Consider the following 26,449-nt stretch of genomic DNA (forward strand, 5'->3'; position numbering starts at 1 on the left):
TCCTTGCTTCACGATTGAAAGGCGGGAGGGAGGGGAGAATAATAAAAAAAAACAGATGACTACGGCACATGCATGCACTACCACGCGTTCACACATGAACATGAAGAGGGGGATGACAACAGGAGGGGTTCGTGGGTGGGAAAGTAGACTTCTCAGGGGCGAGAAGCAAATGGAGAAAAAAAAGGGGGGAACAAAGAGCAAAATGTGCAGGGGCGCACCTCTGTTGCTGAGAAAAAAAAAATGATGGTCCAAAAAAGGGAGAGAGGAGGAGGAGGGGGGCAAGGAAAAGATATTCCCCCTCCCTCTCCCTCCACCGCCCCCTCCTCTCCCCTCCCTCCCCCCCCGCCTGTGTTTCTCTACCCGTCATTCCCCCAACCCAGCCAAGAAACGAGCTAAACGGAAGAAGAACACCAACAATAAGACACCAATAAAAAAGGGAGAAGGGCAAAAAAAAATCTGTATTGTTGTGGGCCGCAGTGGTTATGTGTGTATGTGTATGTGTGCGTGTGTGTGTGTCCTCCCCTTTCCGCTGCTCCACTCTTGCCTCCACTTACGACGTACACAACGAGGCCCAAACCTCCACCATTTAGAGAAAAATGAGGACAAAGACAAGACAATTGGCCTCGTTACGACGCGCATACCTAACGCCACTAAGAAAAAATAAAAAATAAATACACAACGCATACACACACACACACACACACACACGCACACACACACACACACCACGCAAGAAGGATTGACAGAAATACACGTTTTTTTTTAGGGGGAAGCCTCGCAACAATACAGAAATCAAACCAACGCAAACAGCGTCAACATAATGAAAAAAAAAGCAAACACAAGTATATAGATAAAAAAAAGGAGTACATGGAGAAAAAAAGAGGAAGGGAGACGAAAAAAAATGAATATATATATATATATAGATAATTATTTATTTGACATACAAATATAATTATTTATATATGTGTATACTTTTATTGATACGCCAAAGAGACCATATATTGGGGAGGGGGGAGGGAAAACGGGAGGAGGAAGAGCCATTCGACCACACACAGAGAGACACACACACACACACACTCAGGTGGTGCGCGCTTACTAAAACCAATCAGGGAGAAACACAGGAGGAGTGGTCGAAAGAGAAATAAAGAGAACACAAATAACGAGAAGCACAGGCACTTTCTCTTCTGAAATAGTAATAATGATAATAATAAAATAAAACCGCACACACGCACACACACGCACACACACACACACACACAGAGAGAGGGAGGGAAGGGAACAATGCGAAAAAAAAAACACTGATGAAAGAAAAACAAAAGAGTGAGGAGGAAGAGAAGGAGAGAAAGAGAGGCACACGTAGCAGAGGGGGAAAAAAGCAATACAACATGTCATTTTGAAATTAGAGAACACTAAAAAGGGGGAAAGAAAGGGAAATGAGCCGGCGATTGCTAGTTTGAAGGGGGGGGGGGGGGGGGGGAGGTGCGCCAGCTCACAAGCGGAGGGAGAATCATAGGAAACTCGACCCGCTCCAACCGTCAGTGGTGCCCCCACAACAACAACAACCCCCCACCCACCCACACCAATGCCAGCATCAAAAATAAAAACAAAAAAAGGAGAAAAATATAGAGAACAAGAAAATAGGCATGGATAGACAAGTAGTCACGTGCAGACGCACCAGTGAATACTTTTATGGATCAGAAAATGAAAAACAAAAAGAGCGGAGAATTCAAGTCACCTCATGTGATTTTATTTTCGTTTTATTCAAAGCTCATCGGTGACTAATCCGTCAGGGAGTAGGGGATGGAGGGGGGGGGGGATGGGGTAAAGGAAGTGGGGGCGAAAGAAAAAAAGGGGGCACGTGCGATTTTTTTTTTTTTGGGGGGGGGGGGGGCAGGAGTAAGACGGAGAGCATAGAGGTGTAATTCATGCCGCAACATTGTGTCCCCCCTTTCCGCTTTCTTTTGGTGTAGCGAGGACAGAAGAGAGGGAAAGGAGAGGAGGAGGCATAAAAACGATGGGGAAGTGAGAGCAGGGCTCTTCACCCTTTCCCTCCCCCTTCTTCTGGCGGCATTCGGTGGAAAGAACAGGAAACGATAAAAAAAAAGAAAGACCAACTGCCGAGACGAGCATGCTCCTATGAATTTTGTAGGCGTTCTTTGCTTACTCCCCTTATATTTCTTTTCGTCCTCATCCCACCGATACTGTAGCAGTGACAAGGCACTACTAATGCCATATATATACACACGGCAGTGTGTGTCTTTCACTTTTCTAACCTCTATGCTTTGCTGTCACACCTGTCACAGCACCTTGTTGCTGTTTAGAGTGCGCACACACGTTATTTCGTTTTCTCAACGTGTGCCTCCGCGTGTGTGTGTGTGTGTGATTTGGGGGGGGGGGGGCAGTAAGCTTGGATGTAGAAGAAAGAAGGAAAAGAGTGGTGCTCATGAAAACAGGAGAGCATGTATACAATGTACATTACCGACGCTAGTCTTACAAGGGCGCAACAACGGACACACACACACACACACACACACTCAAAGTCAATATAAGTGGGAGGTTGAAGAGCGCTCTTTGGGTATGATCACGTCTGCAAAGATTCTGTTTTGTCTGTCAGTCTGTTTTCTTTCGTGTGTGCGTGTGCAGGTATACACATACACATGTTTTCCTATTTCTTGCAGTGGTGAAGCACACACCTAGCACGTCTAAAAAAAAAAGTTCTGCATCGCATCGCTGTGCTTATTTATGCGTCTGTGTGATGCACAAACATCCCCATTCTTTCGTGCTTGCGTTCTCTCTTTTTTTTCTCTCTCTTGAGTGTAAGTGTGTGGGTGTATCGCATGTATAGCAAACAGCTTGGCAAAAAAAAAGAGAAAGGGGAGGATGGCAGAGACTCGTTCAAGCTCAGGAGTAAGGGGGGGGGGGGGGAGGGAAGAGAGAGAGAAAACAGAGACGGACAGAGAGAAGGCGCAATGGCATGTGAAACACGCAAAGGGGAAAAGCGGGACAACAACAAGGCAAAAACACAAAATGTGGGAAGCGGCATCATCAAGCAGAGTAGCGGATCCACAGAAAAAAAAAACAAGGGGGGAAAGAAAAGCAAACCGAACACTACACAGCTCAAAGTGTTTCGCTCGTAACGCCGTCTTCCTATTTTCTTTACTGGGCTCTGTTACCTCGCTGAGTTCCTCACTCTTTTGCATGGTGTGGATGTGGTATTGGGGGGGGGGAGGGGTACAACACCCGATAACTGGAGATAACAACAAAGCCTGCCCTCCCCCTCCGCATCCCCTCCCCTGAAACACGCATATGAACGCCCCGAGGATAGGGAGGTGAGTATAAAGAAGATCATGGAGGCGGTGGTGGTGGGTGTAGTGGGCACTAAAAGAAACGATAACCTGAGAACAAAGATGCGCGAACACACACACACACACACACACACACACACACGAGTGGGCCAGTAGACACATTTACGGTGAGAGAGTGAGTGAATGGGAACTTTTTTTTTCAAGGTGCCCACTATCAACATGATTAATTCTTGATTTCTTTTTTCTTCCCTGCTTTTTTCGTCTCAAAAAAAAAACGAAAGCTATTTTTTTTGTGTGTGTGTGTGAGGGGGGAGGAGGGGAGGGGATACGTCTCTGTGCGTGTGCGCGCCGTTTGAGGTGGTCAAGAACACACATCAACGCATGGACTCATCTCCACATGTGTAACTACTTTATCATTTTCTTCTTCGTTTTTTTTTCCAGACCCAAAAATAATAATAATAATAATAATATAACAAAGAAGAATTCTCGGGAAAGCATGCGCGAATCCACGAGGAACACACAGACACACAGAGAGAGGGAGAAAAGAAAGAGAGAGACATCTGCGAAGACACACCCTGAGGAGGAGGGGGGAGGGGGGAGGGGAGGGGTAAAAAGAATGTGCGCGAATGCATTCGACTTACCCCAGCAATGAGGAAGAGAAAGAACAGCGTAACAATACAAAACAACAACAAGACAGCCGAAGACAGTAAAAAAAAAGAAATATGTACGCCACTACTACTACCACTACTCCTACTACGACCAAAAAAAAAGAGAAGTGCAAAATACACAGAATACACAAGCACAGCGGTGCACTTGACAAGACATGTATATATAAATATATATAAATATATATATATATATATAGACACACACATACATATGTGTGTGAGCGGGAAAAAGCGGTGGCTCAAAAGCGAAGGGGGAGGGGGGCCGTGAAGAAAATACGAAATAAAAATTTGAAATGAATAAAAGAGGGGGAGTACACCCCCGTATGTGTGTGTGTGTGTCAAAAATTGAAATGTTTTCCATTGCGGGGAATGGAGGGGGGAAGGGAGAGGGGGGGGGGGGCAAAAGCAACAGGAATGCGGAACCGTGTTGCGTGCAATGGTCAACGGAGATCGGAGATTTTTTGGACAACATGAACACTTTCTATCGAGGGGGAAAAAAATAATAATCATTTGAATCCATCGAGTTCCCCCCCCCCTGCCCCAGAACGAGGGGGAGGGAGGGAGGGAGGGAGAGAGGGAGGGAGAGAGGGAGGGAGAGAGATCTGGGAACAAGAAGTATTTCTTCTTCAACTCATGAGAAGACTCCGAAAGAAAATTTTGGGCAATACAGAACTATTGTGCGCTGGGCACGTGTGCGCAAGCGTATGGACCCAAGAAAAAAAGCGCGAGAAGGGGGAAAGGGGTGAGAGGAGGGGAAAAAACAAAAAAGGGAAACCACGAAAATATGGGTGACACGGCTGAGAGCGAATGGGGGGGGGAGAGAGAGGGGAGGAGAACACAACACCGCGGCCAAAACAAATATATATATATATATATATATATACATATATATAACTAAGCGAACGAAACAGATATATAACAACATAAATATATAGCATATTCATGTATATATTTATATGTTTGTGCAGATGAATGCACGCTGAAGAAAAGATTGAGGAAGAAGAATGGTGGAAGGAAGACTTAGGTCGTCGTAAACATCGTGAAGCAACACATGATCCTCCCTCCGAAAAAAAAAACTGCAACAGAAGAAAACAAGCACACACACACACACACACGTGCACGGGAAAAGAATGTGCCGGAAAAAAAAGAATATAGACCAGGGGGAAAAGGGGATGGAGGGGGAGAAGGAGGGGGAGGGGGAGGGGGAGGCCAACAACCTCCGAGAGCGACTGAAAACAAAAAATGAGCAACTGTTGTGATGCGAAACTACGTTTGCCTCTACTAAAGCACAATTCATTTTTTTCCCCCGGAGAAAGCCGCAAGTTGAGAAGGCAGCGCGCGCCGGGATGACAAATACTCCCAAAAGAGATGGAGAGAGAGAGCAAAATACATACATGTATGTCCTCATGTGTACCTGTATATAATGCACACACATACACATGTTTGAATATATATGTTTCTGCATACGAATTTTTTGTCACCACTACCGGCGCCAAGAGCGTTCCTAGCCTTGCCTCCTATTCCATTCATCCAGTGAAGTCAAGTGAACAGAAAAAAAAAAGAGGAAAAGGGAGGGGGCGCACCGCACACTCTCATCTCCTGAACCATAACCAAACACATAAAAATGTTAAGCGTATAAACACAGAAACTATATATACATATATATATATACATATATATATACACAGATATATCTACGATAATCTCTATAGAGCCAGCCAAATATTACACTACAGAAAGAAAAAGAGGTGGTGGAATAACAGACAGACAGACACACACACACACACACACAAACAGGCAGACACAAAGGAAAATGTGTAGGCAAAATCACGGCAGGGCAACAACAAGCGCGAAAAGAGAGATGAAACTCATGACGCGGACATACACGAAAAAAAATAGAGTACGAAAATGTGAGTCTTCCTTCCCTCGTCCCTCCTTTTTTTTTTGAGCCCCTGTCTTGTGTTTTCTCTCTCTGTGCCGTTTTTCATTTGTCTCTGCTTTCCCTCTCCTCTTTTTCATGCGCTGGCCCTCGTCGTCTTTTGATAGGCCCTGCACCTCTACTGCGAGATAAAGTAGTAGACGTTGGAAGAGGACGCCGTCGGGTCCACGCCCATGAGATAGTCCTGGGCGAGGTTGCCAATGGTGCTGTAAGCGCTTGGCACCGCGCTAGGACGAGCGCTTGGGTTGAGGTGCAGGTTCCCGGCACCTGAAGTGGTTTCGGGGGCGTGGTAGACGGTCATGTTCGTGCAGGCACTGCACGGTCTCTGTGACTGCGCATGTGGTTGAACTGGGGACAGTTGTGTAACAGGTATGCCGTGCTGCTGCTGTAGCTGTAGCTGCTGCTGCTGCTGCTGCTGCGTTGTCGGTGACTGAAGCTGAATGAGGTGCTGGGAGGAGGAGGAGAAGCCCGTGGGTGCACAGGAGCTTGCCAGACTCGACGGAGTTTCGTTCTGCGAGGTGGCACCGTCGCGGCCGCTGGGGGACGTGTGCGATATCGTCGAGAGCGGCTGATGGACCATTGCCGACGTGCTACCCGGTGATACTGCAGTGATCAGTTGCATCACAGGTACACCTCCCCTCATGGTGGGGTGTATTGTGCTGTTTGAGGCGTACATCACGGTCGGTGTCGAAGTGGCCCCAAGTGAGCTGGACGCCGGCGTGCTGGCACCAAGCAGAAAAGAGTTGGCGGTGGACACCGATTTCAGTGATGTTGACCCCAACGGTGGGGTGGCGCCCGTCGGTGTGGCGTAGGTGAAGGGCACGGCCGACATGACAATCGGATTGGTGCTAGGTTGCCCAACAGGGGACGGGTGTGGGCTGTAGACAGGAAGGCCGGGCACTGGTGGTCCGGGCAGCACCACGTTTGACGATGTCTGCTGCCCCTGGGACGGCGGGGTCACGAGACCTGAGCCAGTGCGGTTGCGCTGCGTCACCGGATGCAGTGGCTGCGGAGCAGCCGAGAGATCGGCCCGGCGGACCTGAAGAGTGCGGCCCTGCATCATCTTCCCGTTCAGGGATGAGATGCAAGAGGTGGCGCTCTCAACATCGTAAAAAAGCACAAAACCAAAGCCACGGCAGCGGCTGGAGTCGTCCGCCTCCATACACAACTTTGAGGATTCGATGCGGCCAAAGACGGCACACATTGCACGGAAGGCAGGGGGGCGAAAGTTGACCGGCAGCCCTGACATATAAACGTTGCGTTGCTGCAACACGAACTTCTGCTGCTGCTGCTCGGCGGCCATGAGAGCCAGGACATCCTTCTGAACCCCATCCGGTGAGGCAGCACTGTTTTTGACCACCAACGAGCTGGTGGGCATCGGTGGCGGCACTGCTGTCCCATACTCGCCAGCGTGGTGGTCACTCATGCTGCTGCAGTTGCTCGCGACGCTGGAGCTGGCACAGTCGGCGCGGTTCGGCACACTCGGGGTGGGGATCCCGTAGAAGTACTCACGGTTCACTGCCGCCAACTGCATTCCGTTCACAACTGTGGCGCTAGTTGTTGTAAGGCTTACAGCTTGGCTGTTCGTGGTTGTGTTGCTCGCACTAAAAGTTGAAGATGTGACGGCGTTGGCGTAGCTGGTGCTCAAGTTCGTATCAGCAGTGTCACCAATCATGAGCCCATCGGTCCCACAGAAGGAGAAATAGAAGGAGCCGGTGCCACCGACGGGAACAACGCTCGCTGGTTGAGTGGAAACACCGTTCAGCGAAGCGCCCATGCTGCCTGCCGTCCCAGTAGCACCAGGTGATGGGGCCCAGGTTGTCGCCGCCGTGCCCCCGTTGGGGTACTTGCAAAACGAGTCTGCGCCAACGGCCTGACCAGACATCATCATGTACAGCGGCCAGCTGGGCAAGTTGGGGGCATCTCTGGAGCTGTCCGCCATTCTCAGCCTGGGAAGCGTGGGAGGAGGTGGGGGGATGGGGGGGGGGGAGGGGGGATGGCGCCAGAAGTAGCTTTAATATATATATATATAATATAATCTGTATAGTATAGTGAAAAGGAAGGGGGGGAGGGGAGGGAGGGAGGAGGGAGGGACAGACAGAGCGAGTACACAACACAAAGAAAAGCTGAGGGATTCAAATAGGTTAGGCGGGGAGAAAAGGGGGAGAGAGGAGCGGGGCAACGACACCACAGAAAAAAAAAAAGGAGTCTACAAACACAGCAGACTAGTGATAAAAACAACACCAGCAGGGGAAGAGAGAACCACTCAAGAGGGACCGAGCGGCGTGTGAACGCAACACTGTCACGCCCCCCCCCAGACAGGCACAGACAGAGAGGGAGAGAGAGAAAAGGGGGGGATGGAGGCTGAAGAATGCGTGGGTTTGACAAGAGCGAACAGATGATCCCCTCCAGAAACAAGAACCGACGATAATATCAATCACACACGCAATAAAAAAAAAAGAAGACACACAGACTAAAGGGAAAACAAACGGGGGGAGAGAAGGGGGAGATAGAAGAGAGGCAGGCAAATAATATGCAAAATAACAACGAAGACAGCGGCGGGGGAGGGGGATACGGCAAACAAGATTTTAGAACGAGTAAGTGCCTTGATAGGACGAGGACGGGGAGTGGGTAGAGGAGAGCACAACAAGAACGACGGTGCTGCAAAGAAAGGGGAAACAGGAAAGAAGTAGAAGCGGGGCGGGGGAGTGAGAGAGGGGTTCTGTAACAAGATACAAAAAATGCAAGAGTGTAGCGGGGGGGAAGGACGCACAACAAGTTCGACAAACCCCCGTAACTTCCCGAATGCAATGCACGAGATACGGAAGGAATAGAAGAAAGGGGGGGGGGGGGCAAGGACGAAGAGAAGCACACCGCAGATGGAAGGATGAGGGTGATGGTGCCGACGGCGTGGAGATGAACGGAATAAGAAGAGGCGAAAGAGGAGGGGGCGAGCGAGAGCCACCGAGAGTATAAACCAGAAAGACCAGCGAGGGAAAAAAGGGAACAACTTACAGGACACACGCACCAGCTGGGAGAAGAAGAGGGGGAAGAAGAGAAGCAAAACAAAAAAAATCAAAAAAAATTAATGGCGTCAGAGAGGGCTATGTCAAAAAAAAAAATGCACAAAACTGAAAGAGAAAAGACGGTAACAGGGAGCGAGCATAAGCACACAGACACACACGCTCTATATATATAATATATATGTAGTAACGCACCAAAAGGTGGGCGGGGGGAGGGAGGGAGGGGGGCGGGGCAAAAAAAAAATAACGGCTGTATGACACGAGGTGTACGCCAACTCGGTATGACCGAGAAGTGCTGCCGTATGTATGTGTGTGAGTGTGTGTGCTTGCCGTGTTTGTAGTTATGTAATATTTATCGTGGATAATAACACACAGACAGACAGACAGACAGACAGACAGCCTGATAGCAAAGAGAAACAACCTTGAACGAGCACACGCAAATACGTTAAAAATAAAAGGGGAAAAACAGAAATGAGATGGGAATAGAAAGGGGAAGGGGGGAGTGAGGGAGAATGGGGGGGGAGGTGGGGGGGGGAGTGAGGACCACTTTTTTCTGTAATTTTTTTAACTCAAGGCGATATGTAACAAAATATAGAGATGCAGAGGCGTGCAGAGAAGCGGGGGGGAACAGTAACAGAAAAAAAAAAATGAAGAGGGATTTTCAGAAAAAAAAACTTCTGACTGTAAACGATTAAGTGGTGACGGCGGAGTGTGACAGAGATGCGTCGCAACACAAAGACAAGGAAAGTGCGAGTGGGTGCTCTCACCCTTTTTTCCTTTTTCTCTTCCTCCTACGTGTGTGTGTGTGTGTGCGTGGAGGAGGGGGGGGGGGCGATTCTCTGAACGTTTTTGGATCTTTTATGCCCTTATAAGCGAGGCAGGAATTGTTTTGGGGTGGGGTGGGGGGAAGAAGAATAACGTGAGACGAGAACACCTGTGGGGGGAACAACACCAACAGTAGTGGGGGGGAGGGGAGGGGGGGGGGGCGATGAGGAGTGAGGACGTACAAAGCAAGGCTTACTCTCAGGTATGCAAGGAGTGTACCTGAAAATGAGCACGAGCGAAACACCATAAACAGGAAGGGGGTTGGGGGAGAGAAACCTCGTTTGCTGGGGAGGCAAGAAAACCAAGTCGAGGCACACAATGGCCAGAAGAGGGGAAACGAAGAGCCCGAAGCGCCTGTCTCCCCACCTCCCCGTTCACAGCTGCGACTGCTGGCGCCTGTCAAGAGCGATAAATTGGGCCTTTCCTCTTATCTCTTCCAAAAAGAAAAAGTTGGAGATTATCCAAACGGAGGTGCGGTGGTGGTGGTGGTGGTGATGTGTGTGTTTGTGTGGGTGTGTGTGTGCGGAGGGGGGGGGGGGGTCAGACAGACAAAATAAACGTGTGCCACAAAACACAGAGTCTGAGAGGGGAAGAAGAAAGCAAAAAAAAAATCGCGGTGATGCGAGTTGTTCTTCGTTTTTTTTCTGTTTTTAGAGGGGTTCGTTGTTTTCCCGTTTCTGAATTTACGTTTGTCTCCCTCCTGCCACTGTTCTTCTTTATGTTTTTCCCCTCTTCCTGCAGTTTTGGTCTTTGAGCGAAAATGTCTGCGAGGGCTCTCAAGAAGTACGTTCGGGATCGGTTCTTCTGTCACCTACAGCCTGAGCCCTTTTTTTCTTCTCTGTTCGTGTGTGTGTGTGTGTGTGTGTGTGTGTGTGTGTGTGTGTGTGTGTGCGTGCTCCTTTTGCTTCTGTGATTGAAGTATTTGTTGCAGTGATTTTTTTTTAGCCTCGATTTGATATTGTCCTCAGTGGATGCACGTTCGTGTACGACTAATGCGTTTACTGGGAAGGACGGAGAAGAGCGAATTGACAAATAAAAAAAGAATGAAGAAACACACAAACACACACGCGCGGACACGTATAAAAAAAAAAGAAAAAAAGAAAGCAAAAGTAGCGCCAGGGAAGTGGGTGTCGTTCTGATGTAGGTCCACCTCCCGAGTTGACGTATATGTATATATATAAATATATATGTGCTGTACGAGAAGTGTGTGTGTGTGGGGGAGGGGGAGGGGGGGGGGGAGGCGGGCAAACCCTACACACACACACACAAAAAAGGGGGTACAAGGAAAGAAGACGAGATGATCTCCCCCACACAGAGAAAAAAAAAAAAAGCGGGGAGAGAAAGAAAAAATGACAAGAATACTCGAGTGAAGAGAAATGAAGAAGAAGGGGATGGGGGGGAAGAAAAAAAAAAAGAAGGGGAAGAGGAAGAGGAAGGGGTGATACACGAAAACGCGAAAGGCAGACGAGCGACTACGAGGCGTGCAAGAAGAGACGGGAGTGTGAACGGTAGAAAACAAACCGCAAGAATCCCTCCCTCTGTTTGTTCTACCCTAATGAACTTTTGATTTTTTAGGGGATACTTGAGTTGCTTGAACAGATTTCTTTCTTTTTTTTACTTTTGTCTTTCAGTTTTTTTTTTTTGAAAGAGCGACAGACGTGCACGCGTGTCTCCGGCGATTTCTGGTTTCGTCTTACTAAACAAGGAGAATACGGTGTATATATAAATGAATAAATAAATGAATGTATGCATATATGTAATATAATATAATATAATATATATTATATATAGATCTGACTATATACCTTTATGCATAGAAACTCACTTCGCTGTTGTTGTTTTTTACTTTTGGGTGAAGGAGGGGGGGGGGAGAGGAGGAGTGCTGTCGGTCGGTAGCGGCCGCTCACTTGTAAAACTGAGCAGATGGTGATGGCGGTAATATTTTTTTCAAAGTATACGGATGATGTGTGGCCATCCAAAAGACCCGCATGTGTAGTAGCAGCAGCAGCACCCGATCAGTAAAAAAAAATGATGATGCGTACCGACAGGGGAGAAAACGGGGGAACGAGACACGATCCGTTTAGGGAAAGAGAGGGGGGAAAGGAGTTGGTGAACGTGGTGTGAGTGGCACAGCACTGCGCACGTGAGCGGGTGGGTGGGTGGGTGAGTGGGGGGGGAGGGGGGGAGGGGGGGCTCGTCATTTATGTGCCTTGTCTGTGGCGTGCAGTCGAGCTGGTAAGCGGAAAGCACTGCTGTAGAACATCAGTGCTCAAGTAGCAGCGAAGCTAGCGTTGGGATTCCCTCCTTGACCGCCTCTTGTCCTGTTTTTTTTCTTCTCAACAACCAAAAAAAAAACACACATCTTGTAATCGCCTCAAAAACACACAGTGTGTGTGTGTGTGTGTGTGCGGTTTGCGGTCACTTGTTAATGATCAGGGGGGGGGGGAAGCATGCAGCTGTAATACTTGAACCCATTCAGCAGCACATTCTAAGCGTACACCCCACCCCATCCCCCGAGAATGGGGGGGTAAGGAAATGTCTTCATACTCGGACACGCCACCATGTTGCGAGCAGCAGCCCAGGAGATCGCACAAATATTCACTTTGATCCTCCCTAGCAGAAGGGGGAGGAGGAAGGCGCACCCGCCTCTGCTGTTGATAATGTCCGCATGTCTGTATGATTCTGGGATGTCGTGTTTTTTCCTTTCGTTGTTGTTTGTTTGATTCAGTCGGACTCGAGAGAGAGAGAGAGAGGAAAAGAAAGGAACCAACAACACATTTATGAGCACATAAAAAAAAAACTTCAAGAAGAACACCATACAGCCCTGCAGAGAGACACACACGCACAAAAAAAAAGTGTATCCAACATATCACAAACATCATACGAACATCATACACACACACACACACACACTTCAAGCGGGAAAAACGAAGAAAAATAGAGGGGACATAAAAGGAGAAAGTGTGTATGATTTTAGATGAAGCAACCGTGCTGGGGATAAAAAGAAAGACAAATGGAGAAGAAAGAATCAAATACAACAAAAACGTCAGCAGCCACAATCGCCTTCTGTGCGCCCGTCCCTCCCTCCCTCCCTCCTCTGCTGCGCCCCTCTCAATTTGTGTGGGCAGGCATTGGTTGATCTGTATATATCATCTAAATTAGAGGGGAGAGGGGGGTATATAAGACGGTCTCACATATTTCACTGTTGTTGTTGTTGTTGTTCAACCTACGCACGTCCACTAAAAAAGTGGGGTAGGCGAGAGGGTGAGATGGGAGGGGCGAGGAAAACAAATTACACAACGAACAAGCAACGTCACACTACACACAAGCATCTGGAAAAAAAAAACAATAATAATTTTAAAAGGTAGGGAAAAGGTGGGGGGGGGGGGGGAGAAGAGGGGGTCGAAGCAAAACGAGAGATTCTCGACACGGAGGGGAGAGAGTGATGGGCAGGTGCCTTAACAGGTCAACTGTTAGAGCACCCTCTTTGGTGTAACCGTGGAAGGTAGCCTGTATATGATAATATCCATGTATTTTTTGTCTGCTTGTTTGTCTAACGCCGTTGAGGTTCACCCGAAGACTTCCCCTTTCCATGTATATACTGACACCGCTTCACCCCCCCCCGCCATCCTCCCACTTGGGGTGTCCATATCTGAGCCTCTTAATGCCGTCTTCGTGAGCCGGAGGAAAAGGGGTGGCACCTATATAGGGGAAGAATACAGAAACACACAAACTAAGGGGGAAAAAATTGCGATTGGAGGGGGGGGGGTTAAGCAATGAGAGCGCTTCACAGCTTTATTTTTCTGCTCGACTCTTGTCTCCAAGTCAACCCGAGAAAAAGTCACCCGCTTTTTTTGCTTCAGCTCATTTTTCGATCGGGAAACTTTTATACGCCAGCTGTGATCCGGGGGAGGGTGGGGGGAGGGAGGGAGGGGTTCACCTCCTCTTTTTCTTTTGAGACCCTTGTCCCTCCTTCTTTGGTGTTCAAACTGGCGCACATGTCTGCCTGTGTGAGTCCTGTGTAGTGCAGGTGCGCCAGCCGTGAGCAATACAGAGATGGATCCCTCAATCCTGGCAGACTAAGCCGTGCGTACGATGCAGAGACAATGGCCTCTCTTTCTCTCTCTCCACCCCCCCCTCCCCCCTCCCCCACCATCTGCCTTTCTTTGGTCCAACGCACAAACAGAGCAAGAGCGAGAGTTGATGATGTGGTGCTAAAATACTACGCACATCGATGAGAGGAATGGATCAACCACACACACACACACACACACACAACGATGGATGTGTGTGTGTGTGTGTGTGGCGATATTATTATTATAAGAGGAGGGGGGAAAAAAGCAAAAAAAAACAGGAAAAAAGAAAAGTTGCGCCCAAAAATTGAAAAAATAAATAAATAAATAAATGAACAAAAAAGAAAATAAACTCTTTTTTTTATGAGAGATAAATAAAAAGATAGGAGATATAATAATAATATACAATAATATAATATATGGGGGAAGAGGGGGAGGGGAGTAACCTCCATCCTCCCCCTCCCTCCATCCTCCCTCCTCCTCCCAGCCATGACCCTGGGGCTTGACCCCTTCTTTTAGTTCGTGTGCGTTTTTTTTTAATAACCCACTTTTTCTTTGTTCTGCCTTGTATACATATATATATATATATATATTTGTCATCGACGTGTGATGGGTGAAAGAGAGAGAGGAGAAAAAAAGGGGGGAGGGGAGGGATAATGCGCTCTACCGTCTTACTTAGACATGTAACTACAGATCTTGTACGAGAGTGCCTCCCCCCTTTTTTCTTTGTTGATGTGCCCCTGTGCCCGCCTCCTGGTGAGCTTCAAGCGCAGACAATATCGACCCAGTGGCTTCCATCTCCGTCACTCCGAAGAAAAAAAAAGAAAAAAACGTTGAAGAGCGGTATGACAGGTCAAGAGCGAGGTCCTTCGCTGTTGTTTGCACCGCACAAGCTAAGCAGTCCCTCCCCGAGGAAAGACCGCGGAGGGAGGAAGGGGTAGGGGAGGGGGAAGACCAGGGCCAGGAGGGTTCGCTGTCACACAAAAATAAGCAAACAACAACAAGGACATAGCGACTAGCCGAGAAGTACGCCGCTTCACATTCCTGTACGGACGGGTGAAAGTAAAAAAAAACAATGATTAAGGGAGTGTGCGCCGTTGATACACGTGCGTGAATTGGAGGGAGAGGAGGGGTTCGTGTGCCAAGAAAAACAGTATGGCATACAGCTATATATATTGCAGAAATCGTACTTGATGAGGATATATGTGTATATGCGTATATGTGGGTGTATGGGTGTGGGTATACATATATGTATATACACACATACATACACATACACATACACCTAATGCATGTCCAGACCGCGTGCCCCCCTCTCTCTCTCTTTTCCCCAGTTGTACCATCCCACTTTCAGATGGCAAGCAACTATGTTTATCCATGCTGTTGGCCACTCCCTCTCGCCTAGCCCCTCCTCCTCTTCCGCTCACAGACTCGCATCCGTCCTGGAACCACCGCCTCACTCTTACTCACGTGGACACCTCTTTCTTCCATAGGAATGGAGAAGGTAAGACAAGGTCGAGAGGAGGAGGCCCCCCCCAGTGCCATAGGCGGAGGGGGAGCGGGGGGGGGGGGAGATGAGGAGGAAAAGACAGGTGGCGGCTCTCTGCGCACTATCCCCACCGACGCAACCCAGCCCCTCCGAGCGGCCTTTCCGTCGACAAACCAACAAAGGTAGTGCAGATTCAGGGACCCACACACAGCAAAGCATATCCAAGGCCCTCGTGCGAGGGGGGGGGGGCAAGGGAAAAAAAAAGAATGGGTTATCAGAGCAACAAAAACAGTACAACAACGAGAGTGGCACGCACATAAACGATGCACAAAAGAAGTCTACAACACCCACACAAAAAAATATATATATGTGCCTCTCTTCCCTCGCATAGCACACCAACCCCCCCCCATCCCCCGCCCCATCCAATCCTCCTACGCCAAAAAAAAAGGGGGGAGGGGGAGGGGGGGAGCGTCCGTCTCCCAACAAAAGAAACGATTATGCCTCGAAGAGATGAGAGACCAGCCATGAACCCAAAAAAAAAGGATTCACACAACAAGACGGGTGAAGGAGAACGGGAAAAGAGGGGGGACAACGAGCCAAAAAGCGTGAACCAGGCCAACCTACCAATAAAAAAATAAAAGGAGGAGTGAGGGAAAGGAAAGGATTGGCTGGGGGGGGGGTGAAGAGAGTGGAGAACCAGGATGCTGAGTACCACACGCTCCAACGGATATTATGGTGAGCAAGAGAGACGAGAGAGCCCCTCTCACACACCCCACCCCACCTCCACTCACCCAGTCACCATTGGGGTGATATGTGTGGGGGAAGAGAGAGAGAGGATGAAACGCAGCCAACATAAAACAAAAAAAAATGACATATTGCAGAAAGGGGGGGGAGGAGGGGGAGGTGAAAGGAGCAACACAGCGCTCGTATGCGCGGGTACGATTACGTATGTAGTCGCTAAAATATGCGTAAACCTGTGTAAGTGCTCTGCGTCCCCCCCTCTCCCCTCCCCTCCCTCCATTCCCACAGTACGTGAAAAAAAAAATAATAATAATAATGACAGATCACAGAGGGAACGGAGTGAGTTGAGATGGGGAAATATATATATATAAGTAAATAGATATATCTCTAAATGTGAATATGCAGAGGGGGGAAAAGAGTGTGGTGATGGGGGGAGAGGAGAGGAGGGGAGGGGAGGGGAGAACGATCAGAGCATAATCGCGAACGCGAACATGCAGATATAAATAAAGAAGTAAATGACCGAAAGGAAGGGAAGGGGAAACACACAACACACCCGCACAGTCGCACCTCTAAAGATGCAGACGAGAGAGGGAGAGAAAACGTCAACCAACCAGCCACACACATGCGCACACGCACATACACGACATCGGCAACAGAAAACAACGTGGATATGTAGGAGGGAAATGAAGCACTGCACGATGCTCTGTAAAATCGGGAAAGACATCCGGTCAGATGATGCCACCCCCGCCCCGCCCCCTTCCAAAACAAAACAAAACGAGAGAAGATTCGAATACGTACCCCCCCAAAGGGGGTGAGAGATGAGGCAGCACAGGACAGTGAAACAAAAAAAAAACAAAAAACAAGATGAAAAATGGGAGGGACAGGGGGGGGAGAGGGTGGGCGGCGTCGGGCTCAAAACTCGTGTGTCGAGGGAGAAAAACATCGGTGGTGGGAGGATATAAGGAAAAGGCCGAACAACAAGTTATATTGCAGTCACATCTGTGTACCGTATTTTTTTTTTGCAAGAGCGAAGAAGTGTGCCACCCAACCCTCTCCCCCCTCACCCAATCCAACACACACACACACACACACACTCTTAAGCGCCTCTGCGTCGCCGTACCAAAGTGTTCCTTGGACTAGAGAGAGAGAGGAGGAGGGAGGGGGGCCAAAAAAAAAAGATTTTTTTTCGCGTCAGTGGTCTCAGCGCAATGACCGCTGCCCCTCCTCTCAAAGCATCGGCTTTTTACTAAATATATTTATATTTATATATATATATATTTATATATGTGTGTGTGCGTGTATGTATCGTCCATCTCATGGTGCACGAGAAGCGACACGTGAAGAGGAGGGAGGGGGAGAAGAGAGAAGAGAGAGCACAAAACACGCGTTGAGACGTGAACCAAAAACGAAGAATACAGTTGCGGTTATGCCTAATTTTCTTCGCTTCAATCGAAAGTTGTATACGGCACGCAAATAACTACAGTACACACATCCAGGCATGTTGAAGGCGGGGTGGGCAAGGAAAAGGAGAAGGAAAAGGAAGAGGAAGAGGAGGTCAAAGAGAGCGGCACCTAAAGAGCGCAACACGCACACACACACACACACACACACACAAATGGAGTCGAAGAGCATCCCCCCCCCCAAAAAAAAAAAAAAAACAGGGGAAGGGTGAAGGGACTAGTCACACCCACACACCACGCGCAAAAGGAAACGAGGAGGGGTAACGAAGCGACAAACAACTAAAAGCACCAACATGACCCATTCATGTCACACACACACTAACAGAAAGACAGAGAGACGTTTGGATATGAACACTGTACAAAGCATTGGGGAGTCCAAAAAAAAAAAAGCTCCGAGGGTTCGTCAGGGAAATTATCCTTCAACAAAAGAAATAATAATAACAATAATAAAGTCGAAGCGGCCATCCGAAAAAAAAGATGAAAAAACGCCGTTCGGTTCATGCGAGCAACAAAGAAGTCTCACACAAACACCCACCAATAGAGAGAAAAAAAGGGGGGATAAATGACCAGCACGCGCCCATACCAGAAGAGCACAACTCAGGTAAGGGACACACGCATAACATCGTGTGCTCACCAGTCCACCGGGAAGAATATAGAGAGAGACTCAAGAAGTCCCACCCACCCACCCACCCCCCCCCTTTAACCCCTGCAGGCGCGCAGCTGAACAACAATAGAGACCGTGTGACTCTCTCACAGGCACAGACGCAGATGACCTGTGAAAGAGAGAAGAAAAAAAAAAGAGACTACGCTGCCGTTGGGGGGGGGGGGAAGCAAAAAAAAATAAATGCAGTCAAAAAGAAAAAGGAGTTCGCCGGACACACCGGGGGGGGCAATTTCAAGGGTTCGGATGAAGGGAATCCTCATTCAAGGCACCAATGCTACCCTACCCCTGCTTCTTCTTCGTGTACCTTCTCTTTTTTTTAACTCCGCTGTACTAACCGCCGCCTTTCTTTTCCATGCCTTCCCAACCTCAGTCTCACACAGAAAGCCTCCGCCCCCCTCCCCTCCCCTCCCCTCCCTGCCACTGCGTTGAAGAAAACAAAAAAAAGGAGGAAACAAAAAACGAAGTCAAGAATAACGAGACAGGGTGGGAGGGGGGAGAGGGGGGAACGCAGCACACGTGAAAAGTTACAAGATGCGACGGCAACAACAACATCAGCAACAGAAACAGAAGAGTGCGCAACACAGAGAGGGAGAAAGAGTTATACACAGATCAACGTGCATCAAGCGAAAGAAAGCGCACACATAAACATACACACAGACATACAACCAGAGGAGGTGAAAATGCGGTGGGGCGGAGGGTGGTGTGGGGGAGGAAGGAGTTAATGTGGGAGATAATATATATATATATATATGTGTGTGTGTGTGTATGAGACTTTTAAAAGCTCTCAGCTACTCCAGAAGAGGAGGTGGGAAAGAAATAAAACCAAAAAGAAAGGAAGAGGAAGCATCAAGTGCGTAAGAGACAAAAACCAAATGACGGGGTGTGGGGGGGGAGGGGGGGGGCAAAAGAGAAAATGGAGAGAAAATATATAAACTGGATGACGAGACTGTATCGGCCTACCCCTGCCTGCAGCACCCAGACTTTCACAGCTGATTACATATAATTATATTGCGTAGGCACACACACACACACACAATCGAGCAGACTCGAGGGCGATTTCAAAAAGGAGCGCCCCTCCCCATAACCAGGCAAAGGCAAGGAAATATTTTTTTTTTGAAAAAAGAAAATGGAGCCTACTTTATACATGTGCCGTTTCTCAATCTGAGACTGAGCAGGAGGGAGGGAGGGAGGGAGGGAGGGATGGGGAGGGAATAGAAAATGGGCAAAAAAGGGGGGATGTCTGCTCTCATGCCCAATGCGCGTGTAAACAATAAGAATCTTTACTCATCACAAGTTGTATGGCTCTTGAGACAACTTTCAAATGACTGCCTCCCCTTTTACATACCACCTGACACACACACACACACATACACACATACATATATATATACATGCCCACCTCCTCTCTCCCTCTTTGTGCTTGCTTCGCTCTCTTCTCTATGTGATGGGACTCTGCTCACGGGCCATCGTCCATCGTATTGTGCTCGTGTATGTTTTTTTCCTTTCCCTCTTTGTTCTTTGCATCCATATGGGAATGTACACGTGTGTGTGTGTGTGTGTGTGCGCTATCTATCCTTTTTTTTCTGAGGTTGTTGTTTGCTTTGTTTGTTGTTCCTGGTTATAGTGGAAGGTGACCGCATGAGGATATACAGAAGGGGGAAGGAGGAAGGGGGAAGGATTAGGGGGGGACGAAGAAAAAAAAGAATAAAAAAGAGGAGGGGGGTCCTACACACGCGGTATACAAACGTCTTGTAGTTTGTGTGTGTGTGTGTGTGTGTGTGTGTGTGCAGAAGAGAATGTTTGTGAAGGGTGCGCCGAAAGCACGAAGGGGGGGGGGGGGAAAAAGATGCTCAAAGAGAGTGGAGGAGCGTCAAAATAACGAAGAAAGTTGAGGGAGAACAGAGCTGACGCCCCCTGACAGCCACTGACGCGTACGACAGAATCCAAAAATAAAAAAATAAATAGAAAAGACCTCAAGAAAAAAAAAAGAGAACCGTGTTGATGTAAAAAAAAAAAGCCCCCTTGCTTATTTTCTTCCTCCATCGTTTGGTGGGGGGCGCTCCCATCCTCTTTCCCTCCCTCCCGTCTTTTTTGTTCTCTGCATGGATGAAGGCACACCTCTGCGGCTCAAATCCACGTGTAAAGCAATCTGTTAATGGTGACGACACGAACACACACACACACACACAGTGCACAACGAATAAACGTAGAAATGAAACAAGAAAAGCAAACAATCGAAAAAAAAGGGGGGGAAGAAAGAAAAAAGGAGGGCACGAGTCCGGCATTCTTCGCCGATACAGATCACGCAATCAGATGAACAGGAAATCTTTCTAAAAAAATAAAAAAGACAGCACACTACTCCTCTTTTGTGGTTGTTCTCCTTTACTCCACGTGGCAAGCGGCGAAGTAAAGAGGGACTCGCGGTGCACAGCGATGGTGGCACAAAAACGGCCATCTCGACTTCAACTGTGGATCAATAAAGAGATCAGTAGGTGCACGTACGTTCTGAGAGTGTATATATATATATATATGTCTGCATGCTTGCGACTACACGCGTAAACAAAATGTGAAACACCTGCACCTGCGCACTGGGAGACCAACGCGTGCCTGTACAGAGCAGCGAGGGCGCACAGGTTGATGAGCGAAAAGACATTAGGAAAGGGCACAAGAGAATACATCAAACAATCCGACACGAACACACACACACACACACACACACAGGGGAAAAAAAAACATTACATACGCGTATATGTGCGCTGCAAGAGAGAGGAGTACAGGGGGGCATCGGGCTTCGAGTATGTTGTATGGAGAAGAGGAGCGGGGGGATAAGAAAGTAGCAACGGGGGGGAGGGGGGCAGAGAATTGCTTGAGATCTCTACGACACGCTGCGCCACGTACGTTGAACAACAAAAACGGAGACGAGGGGGAAAGGGGGGGGAGGGAGTAGTAGGGACTGAAGTTTTCTATGTCACACACCAGGGATATTTCGGGAGAGATCGAACAAAACACGTCGCATGAGGAAGGGGGGAGGAGGAGGAGGAGGAGGAGGAGGAAGAGGGGGGGGGGGCGGCACAGATACACGAACGGGAGAAAAACAAGAGAAGCGCACACGCACCGAAGCGTCATGTGGCGATCCAGGGCAGCGCCGCATAATGCTTGGTTACATAGGTACTGACGATTACCTTCTCAGTCACGAGTAGACTACCTACGGGGGGGACTTTAGTCTTTGTGCGTGTGCGCCTCTCTCAGCGCAGCATTTGCAGCTGCAGACCCATCCCGTTGTCCATCATGACCACGTTCGGTGGCACGGAGCTGAAGCCCTCGGTACCAGAGTTGCTGGCGTTCATCGGTGGCGGCGGCAAGTAGGGCGGAAGAGCCGGCATTCCTGCCGAAGAGCCGCCCACCGGAAGAGCACCCATCGGAAAGCATGTGAACGGGACAGCACCACCAGGCATCGGGTTGGCAGAAGCTGTCATTGAGGACATTCCCGACTGTGGGGATGAGCCGGGATAGGCGTTCACACCGTTCGCAGATGCCGCAGTGGGGGCGAAGGCACCGTACCCGCCGGTGGGCAGCGAGTAGTACACAAAGGCGGGTGTCGATGTCGCTGGCGGTGGCGGCGGCGCCCCCCACTCCGTCGAAGTTGCGCCGCTTGAATTGTTCATTGCTGCTGCCGTGACCATCATCTGCGGTGACCCTGCTGGCATCATCGATGTCATGTTCGGGAATGGGAAGGGAAGAGGAAAAGGGGGCACCGTCGCGTCAGGTTTATTGTTGCTGAGTGCATCGGGTGCGCCGCCATTGGTGTTCTCCACCGTGTTCGCTCCTGGTGACGGGAGGGAGGAGCATGCGTCGGATGATTGTGAGGAGATCAGTGGGGGGGTTAACGCCATGGACGCTGGTGACAATGTTGAGCCGGCGGCGGGAAGACCCCCGTGTTGGGCAACATTGGTGGCGCTACCGTCGGGGGAGAGAGGTGTGACCATAGGTGTGCCGGTGGCACCAAAGCCGCAGTCCGTCCGCGGGCTGCAGCTCGCTGGGGTGACCGTGAAGAAGGCCGTCGATGGCGATGCGTTGACGGTCATTTGTGCATCCAAGGGAGAAGTCGAGGAGGTGGCGGTCGGGGGTGGGACGACACCACCTGCCGCTGTCATCAAAGGGAAGCACTGCGTTATTGGCATTGGCATTGCGCTGCTGTGCCGAGCGGTGGCAGCCATCGCCATCGGACTGAACGGCACCTGGATCGGCATGGCGCTTCCGACAAGAGCCGGACCAGGGATGGCGCTGTTTGTCAAAGACCGACGGCCTTGCGAGCCGCGACGAGATTCGTCTGTGCGGCGGGTGCGGTTACTGTTGTCACGCCGGTCTCTCTGCGCGTTAGGCAACGGCAACGTCGTGTTGATGGCAGCACCAGCGTCCCCGAGCGGTTGTGGAGTGGCATGCGAGTCGGCGAGGCGAGCCTGCACACAACGGCCCTGCAAAAAGCTGCCGTTTAGCCCGCGGATGCAACTCGCTGCGCTCTCCTCGCTGTAGTACAGCGCAAACCCGTAGGCTTTTGTCGGGGCGTTGCGGTTGTCTACACACAACTTCGCTGCTTCCACACGACCAAACTGCTGGCAGAGCTGCCGGAACTCCTCCGAGCGGTACGTCGGTGGCACACCCGAGATATAAACGTTGCGGCGAACGTTTTGGTTCTTCACCTTCGCTGGTTCTGCCAGCGGCGTCGCATCCCCAGCCGTTGAAGGAGAGCCGCTTGTCGTAGATGTCGCGGCGCGAGAAGCCGACTTGCCAGTTTTCTTTGACGTTGTCGGCGGTGCTGCTTTCGTAGGCGCACCAGACGCGAGAAGCGCATCCGATGGCAGCGGCTTCTGATCTGTCATCGTGCCCGTAGTTGGCGCGGCCTCAAACGACAGGAGTGATGGTGTTGTGAAGTTTTGCGTGCCCTCTAAACGCTGCGAAATGCCCGACTCGCTCTGCGAGCCGCTGCCGTGGGATCTGAACGAGAGCGAGAACTCCTTCGTTGAGTTGGGGTTCTGGCACGCGTCGGATATAGTCGAGGTGCTCATGATGAAGCACAAGAAAGGGGGCCAGGAGAGAAAGGAGGGAGACAAGAGAAGAAGAAAGAAAAAAAAGGGAGTCGCTCAGGTACGCACAGGAAAAAAAAAAAAGAAGCGCGCGAGCAAGTGAGTGATTCGATGTGCACACAGAAACACTCGAAAAAACGGGGAGTCGAGCGCAGAATAGCACCACGTGATGGGGACTCAGACCAAGTAAAAAAAAAACAAAGTGAAGAGAGAGGAGAGAGGAGAAAGGCCTGAGATTGTCTCCGCCAGGGGAGAATAAATTTTTTTTACTGCGAACAATACACGAGATGTATATATATATATATATGTTTACCGATAATATACACTTGTATGATGTTGCTTATCGGTCGAATAAAGAGGTGGTGGTGGTGATGGTGGTGGTAACGGAAGCGTGTGTGCGAAAGAGTTGTTCCTTTGGTATTTTTTTTTGAGCAACAACAGTGACACACACACAAAACACGCACGAAATACGCAAACACAAACACAAACAGCGCGCGCGTGTAAGATGAACCGCACACACAAACACTAAAAAAAAGCGAAGAAAATAAGGGGAAAAAGCGAATGGAGCGTAAAAGTGTAACTTGGGTGCTTTGGACTGTGTCAATAGAGAGAAGGGGCGTGTAGGGAGGGGGGGGGGTAGTAGTAGTAGTAGTCAGCAAGTTGGGATACACGTGCCTTTTATATCTCGAACCTCCTCGTGTGTATGTGGGGATGGGTGGGTGTACGTTATAGGTGTGTCCCCGTGCGTCGGGCAGAGCCGAGTAGTGGTAACCAAGGTGCTTGCGGGAGGGAGGGAGGGGGGGAGGGAGGGAGGGAGGGAGGGAGGGAGGGAGAGAATACAAAACGGAAGAAGAAAAGACAGCAACACGAGGGAAGAGAAAGTAAACGATTGCCAAGGTCGGTTACAATGCGAGTAGCTTGAAAGATCACACACAAACACACACAGAGGCGCGATACGACCCCAGAGAGAATAAAACGAAACGGCGGAGGAGGAGGAGGAGGAGGAGGGGGGAGAGATGGCGGACGAAAAAAATGGAAAAAGCTGGGGCGGACACGACAACGCACACAACAATCCAAGACACGCTCGGGGATGCACAGAGAGTGAGTGAGTGAGTGAGTCAGAGAGGGGAGAACAAACAAGCGCGTCACTCGACTGGGAAAGCAGTTCAAAAATTAAAATTCGAAACGAAACTAAAAGAGAAACAAAGGAACCACGAGAACAACGATAAGCAAACACAAACACAAACACGCAGACGCAAACACGCGCGCGCAAAGAGTAGAAAGGAGAGGAGGAGAGGGGGCCGGCCGGCCGGAAGACACCGACAAACAACAACAAAAAGTGGAAAGAGAAAAACAAAGAAGAGAGGAGGAATAAGACTAGACAGAACAGAAAAAAAAAAGTAAGACGAGGAGAAAGAGAGTGTGTGTGCGTGTGTGTGTGTGCGTGGGGGGATAAGCGACGACGATCATACAACAGAAGATGAAGAAGGGAAGAAAGGCCGACTAAAAAAACATATATACTGGAGTGAACAACAACAACACGCACGCACACGGAGAACAACAAAAAGAGGGAGTAGACAAGGGGGGAGGGGGAGGGGGGGGGACAAAAAGACGAGAGAAATGGGAAAATACAGATAAACAAATACAAAGCACAACGTATATATATATATATATAAAATACCGCAGTGACCTTTTCTGAAGGAAACGAAAGAAAGAAAAAATTGGAAAAAGATGTGTCGCTTGAGTGTGTGCGTGTTAAGTAGGGTGGGAAGAGGAGGTTGAAAAAAAAGCAACAATTGTATGTATACGTTTGCCTCTCTCGGCCTCTCTCTTTTTTTTTTGTTTGGGGGGGAGGGAAGGGACGGGACGGGACGGTGAAGGGAAGAAATAATAAAATGACGTGCTGGGGGTGATGGGGGACCACTGAGCAACAAACAAAAATATTTACAAAACAAGAGAGAGAGAATGTCGGGTGGATCTCTCTTTCTTTTTTTTTTGCTGCTGTTTCTTTGCTTGGAAACAACAAATGAAAGACAGAAAAGGAGGCAGGGGTGAAGGGGGGTGGGAGGGAAGGGAGGAGATTTAAGCACGGAAAAGGAAAAGGGAGTCAAACGTCGATCTTTACGCGTCTGATTGAGGTGTTGGATAACAACGCAACGTGAGGTGTCCGTTCAGTTCACTAGAGTCACGTGTTGCCAGGGCCGTGGGTAACCCCCCCCCTCGTCAAGCGCTTCGCCTTCTTCTTCCTCTCCCCTTCTTCCTCTGTTTTCTTCCTTTCCCCGAGTCTTTAAATATATATTTATATATATCACCCTTTTGTGTCACCGCTGGATTCTCGACAGATGTGGTCCTGCTTGCGTTAAACGAGAGAGGAGTTGTGCACAAGACACAGGTAAGTCCCCAGATGATCTTTGTGTGTGTGTGTGTGTGTGTGTAACTTTTGGGGGGAGACAATCACCGCCCCTTCCACGCCGCTGGTGCCGGTTGACGACGATACAAATCCAGGCAGGTTTTGTCGTTGCGTTCTTGTAGGTTCGTGACAACTAAAGGAGAAGCGAGCAGGCAAAAAAAAAAAGAGCCAACAAATTGAAGACTGTGTCGAGTGGGTTGAGGGTGAAAAAAAAAAACGGGGACACCAACGGAAGATCTAAAAGCGTTGGATAGGGCTTTCCTCAAACCAAAAGGCAGAGGAACAACAACAACAACACCAGGGGGAGAAGGAGGAGGAGGAGGAGGGGCGGTGAAACCGAAGATAAAACACACACACACACACACACAGAGAAGAAGAGTACGGGCGCGGAGAGATCGAAAAAAAATAGTAATTTGCTACACACGCCAGAAAAGGAGGGGGAACAAAAAGCACACGCACACAAAAAGCGAAAAGAGACGCGCGCGCGCGTACACACTCGCACACACTCGCTGGGTCGAACTAAAGGTGGAAGGGAAAAAAAAGGGGTAGGACACCCCCCCAACAACAAAAAAGAAAAAACTAGAATACAAGAGAAAACGGGTGGTGCTAATTCTGATGAACTACAAAGTAACCAAAAATGAGGGAGGGAAGTGGAGGGCGAGGGAGGCGCTCTCAAACTGTGAAAAGAAAAATCTGAGCGAAAAGAAAACGAGAAACCAAAATAAAAAGCCCAGAAAAGAGGGGAAAAAGAGAGAGGGAGACGAGGTG

At 49.2% G+C, this 26,449-nt stretch overlaps 2 protein-coding genes across 2 annotated transcripts; both read right to left on the minus strand.

The window, feature by feature from the left end:
* Window positions 1–6,030: 6,030 nt before the first annotated feature.
* On the minus strand, window positions 6,031–7,854 carry JKF63_04846 (uncharacterized protein; the record flags this gene model as incomplete). The annotated part of the gene is made up of 1 exon (XM_067900818.1): window positions 6,031–7,854. The coding sequence occupies one exon, from the start codon at window positions 7,852–7,854 to the stop codon at window positions 6,031–6,033; it is 1,824 nt and encodes a 607-aa protein (XP_067757018.1).
* A 13,578-nt stretch (window positions 7,855–21,432) lies between these two features.
* On the minus strand, window positions 21,433–23,253 carry JKF63_04847 (uncharacterized protein; the record flags this gene model as incomplete). The annotated part of the gene is made up of 1 exon (XM_067900819.1): window positions 21,433–23,253. One exon carries the CDS (start codon window positions 23,251–23,253, stop codon window positions 21,433–21,435), a length of 1,821 nt encoding a protein of 606 aa, XP_067757019.1.
* Window positions 23,254–26,449: the final 3,196 nt, after the last annotated feature.

The sequence above is a fragment of the Porcisia hertigi genome, chromosome 23, assembly GCF_017918235.1.
Source record: "Porcisia hertigi strain C119 chromosome 23, whole genome shotgun sequence".
Taxonomy (NCBI): Eukaryota; Euglenozoa; class Kinetoplastea; order Trypanosomatida; family Trypanosomatidae; genus Porcisia; species Porcisia hertigi.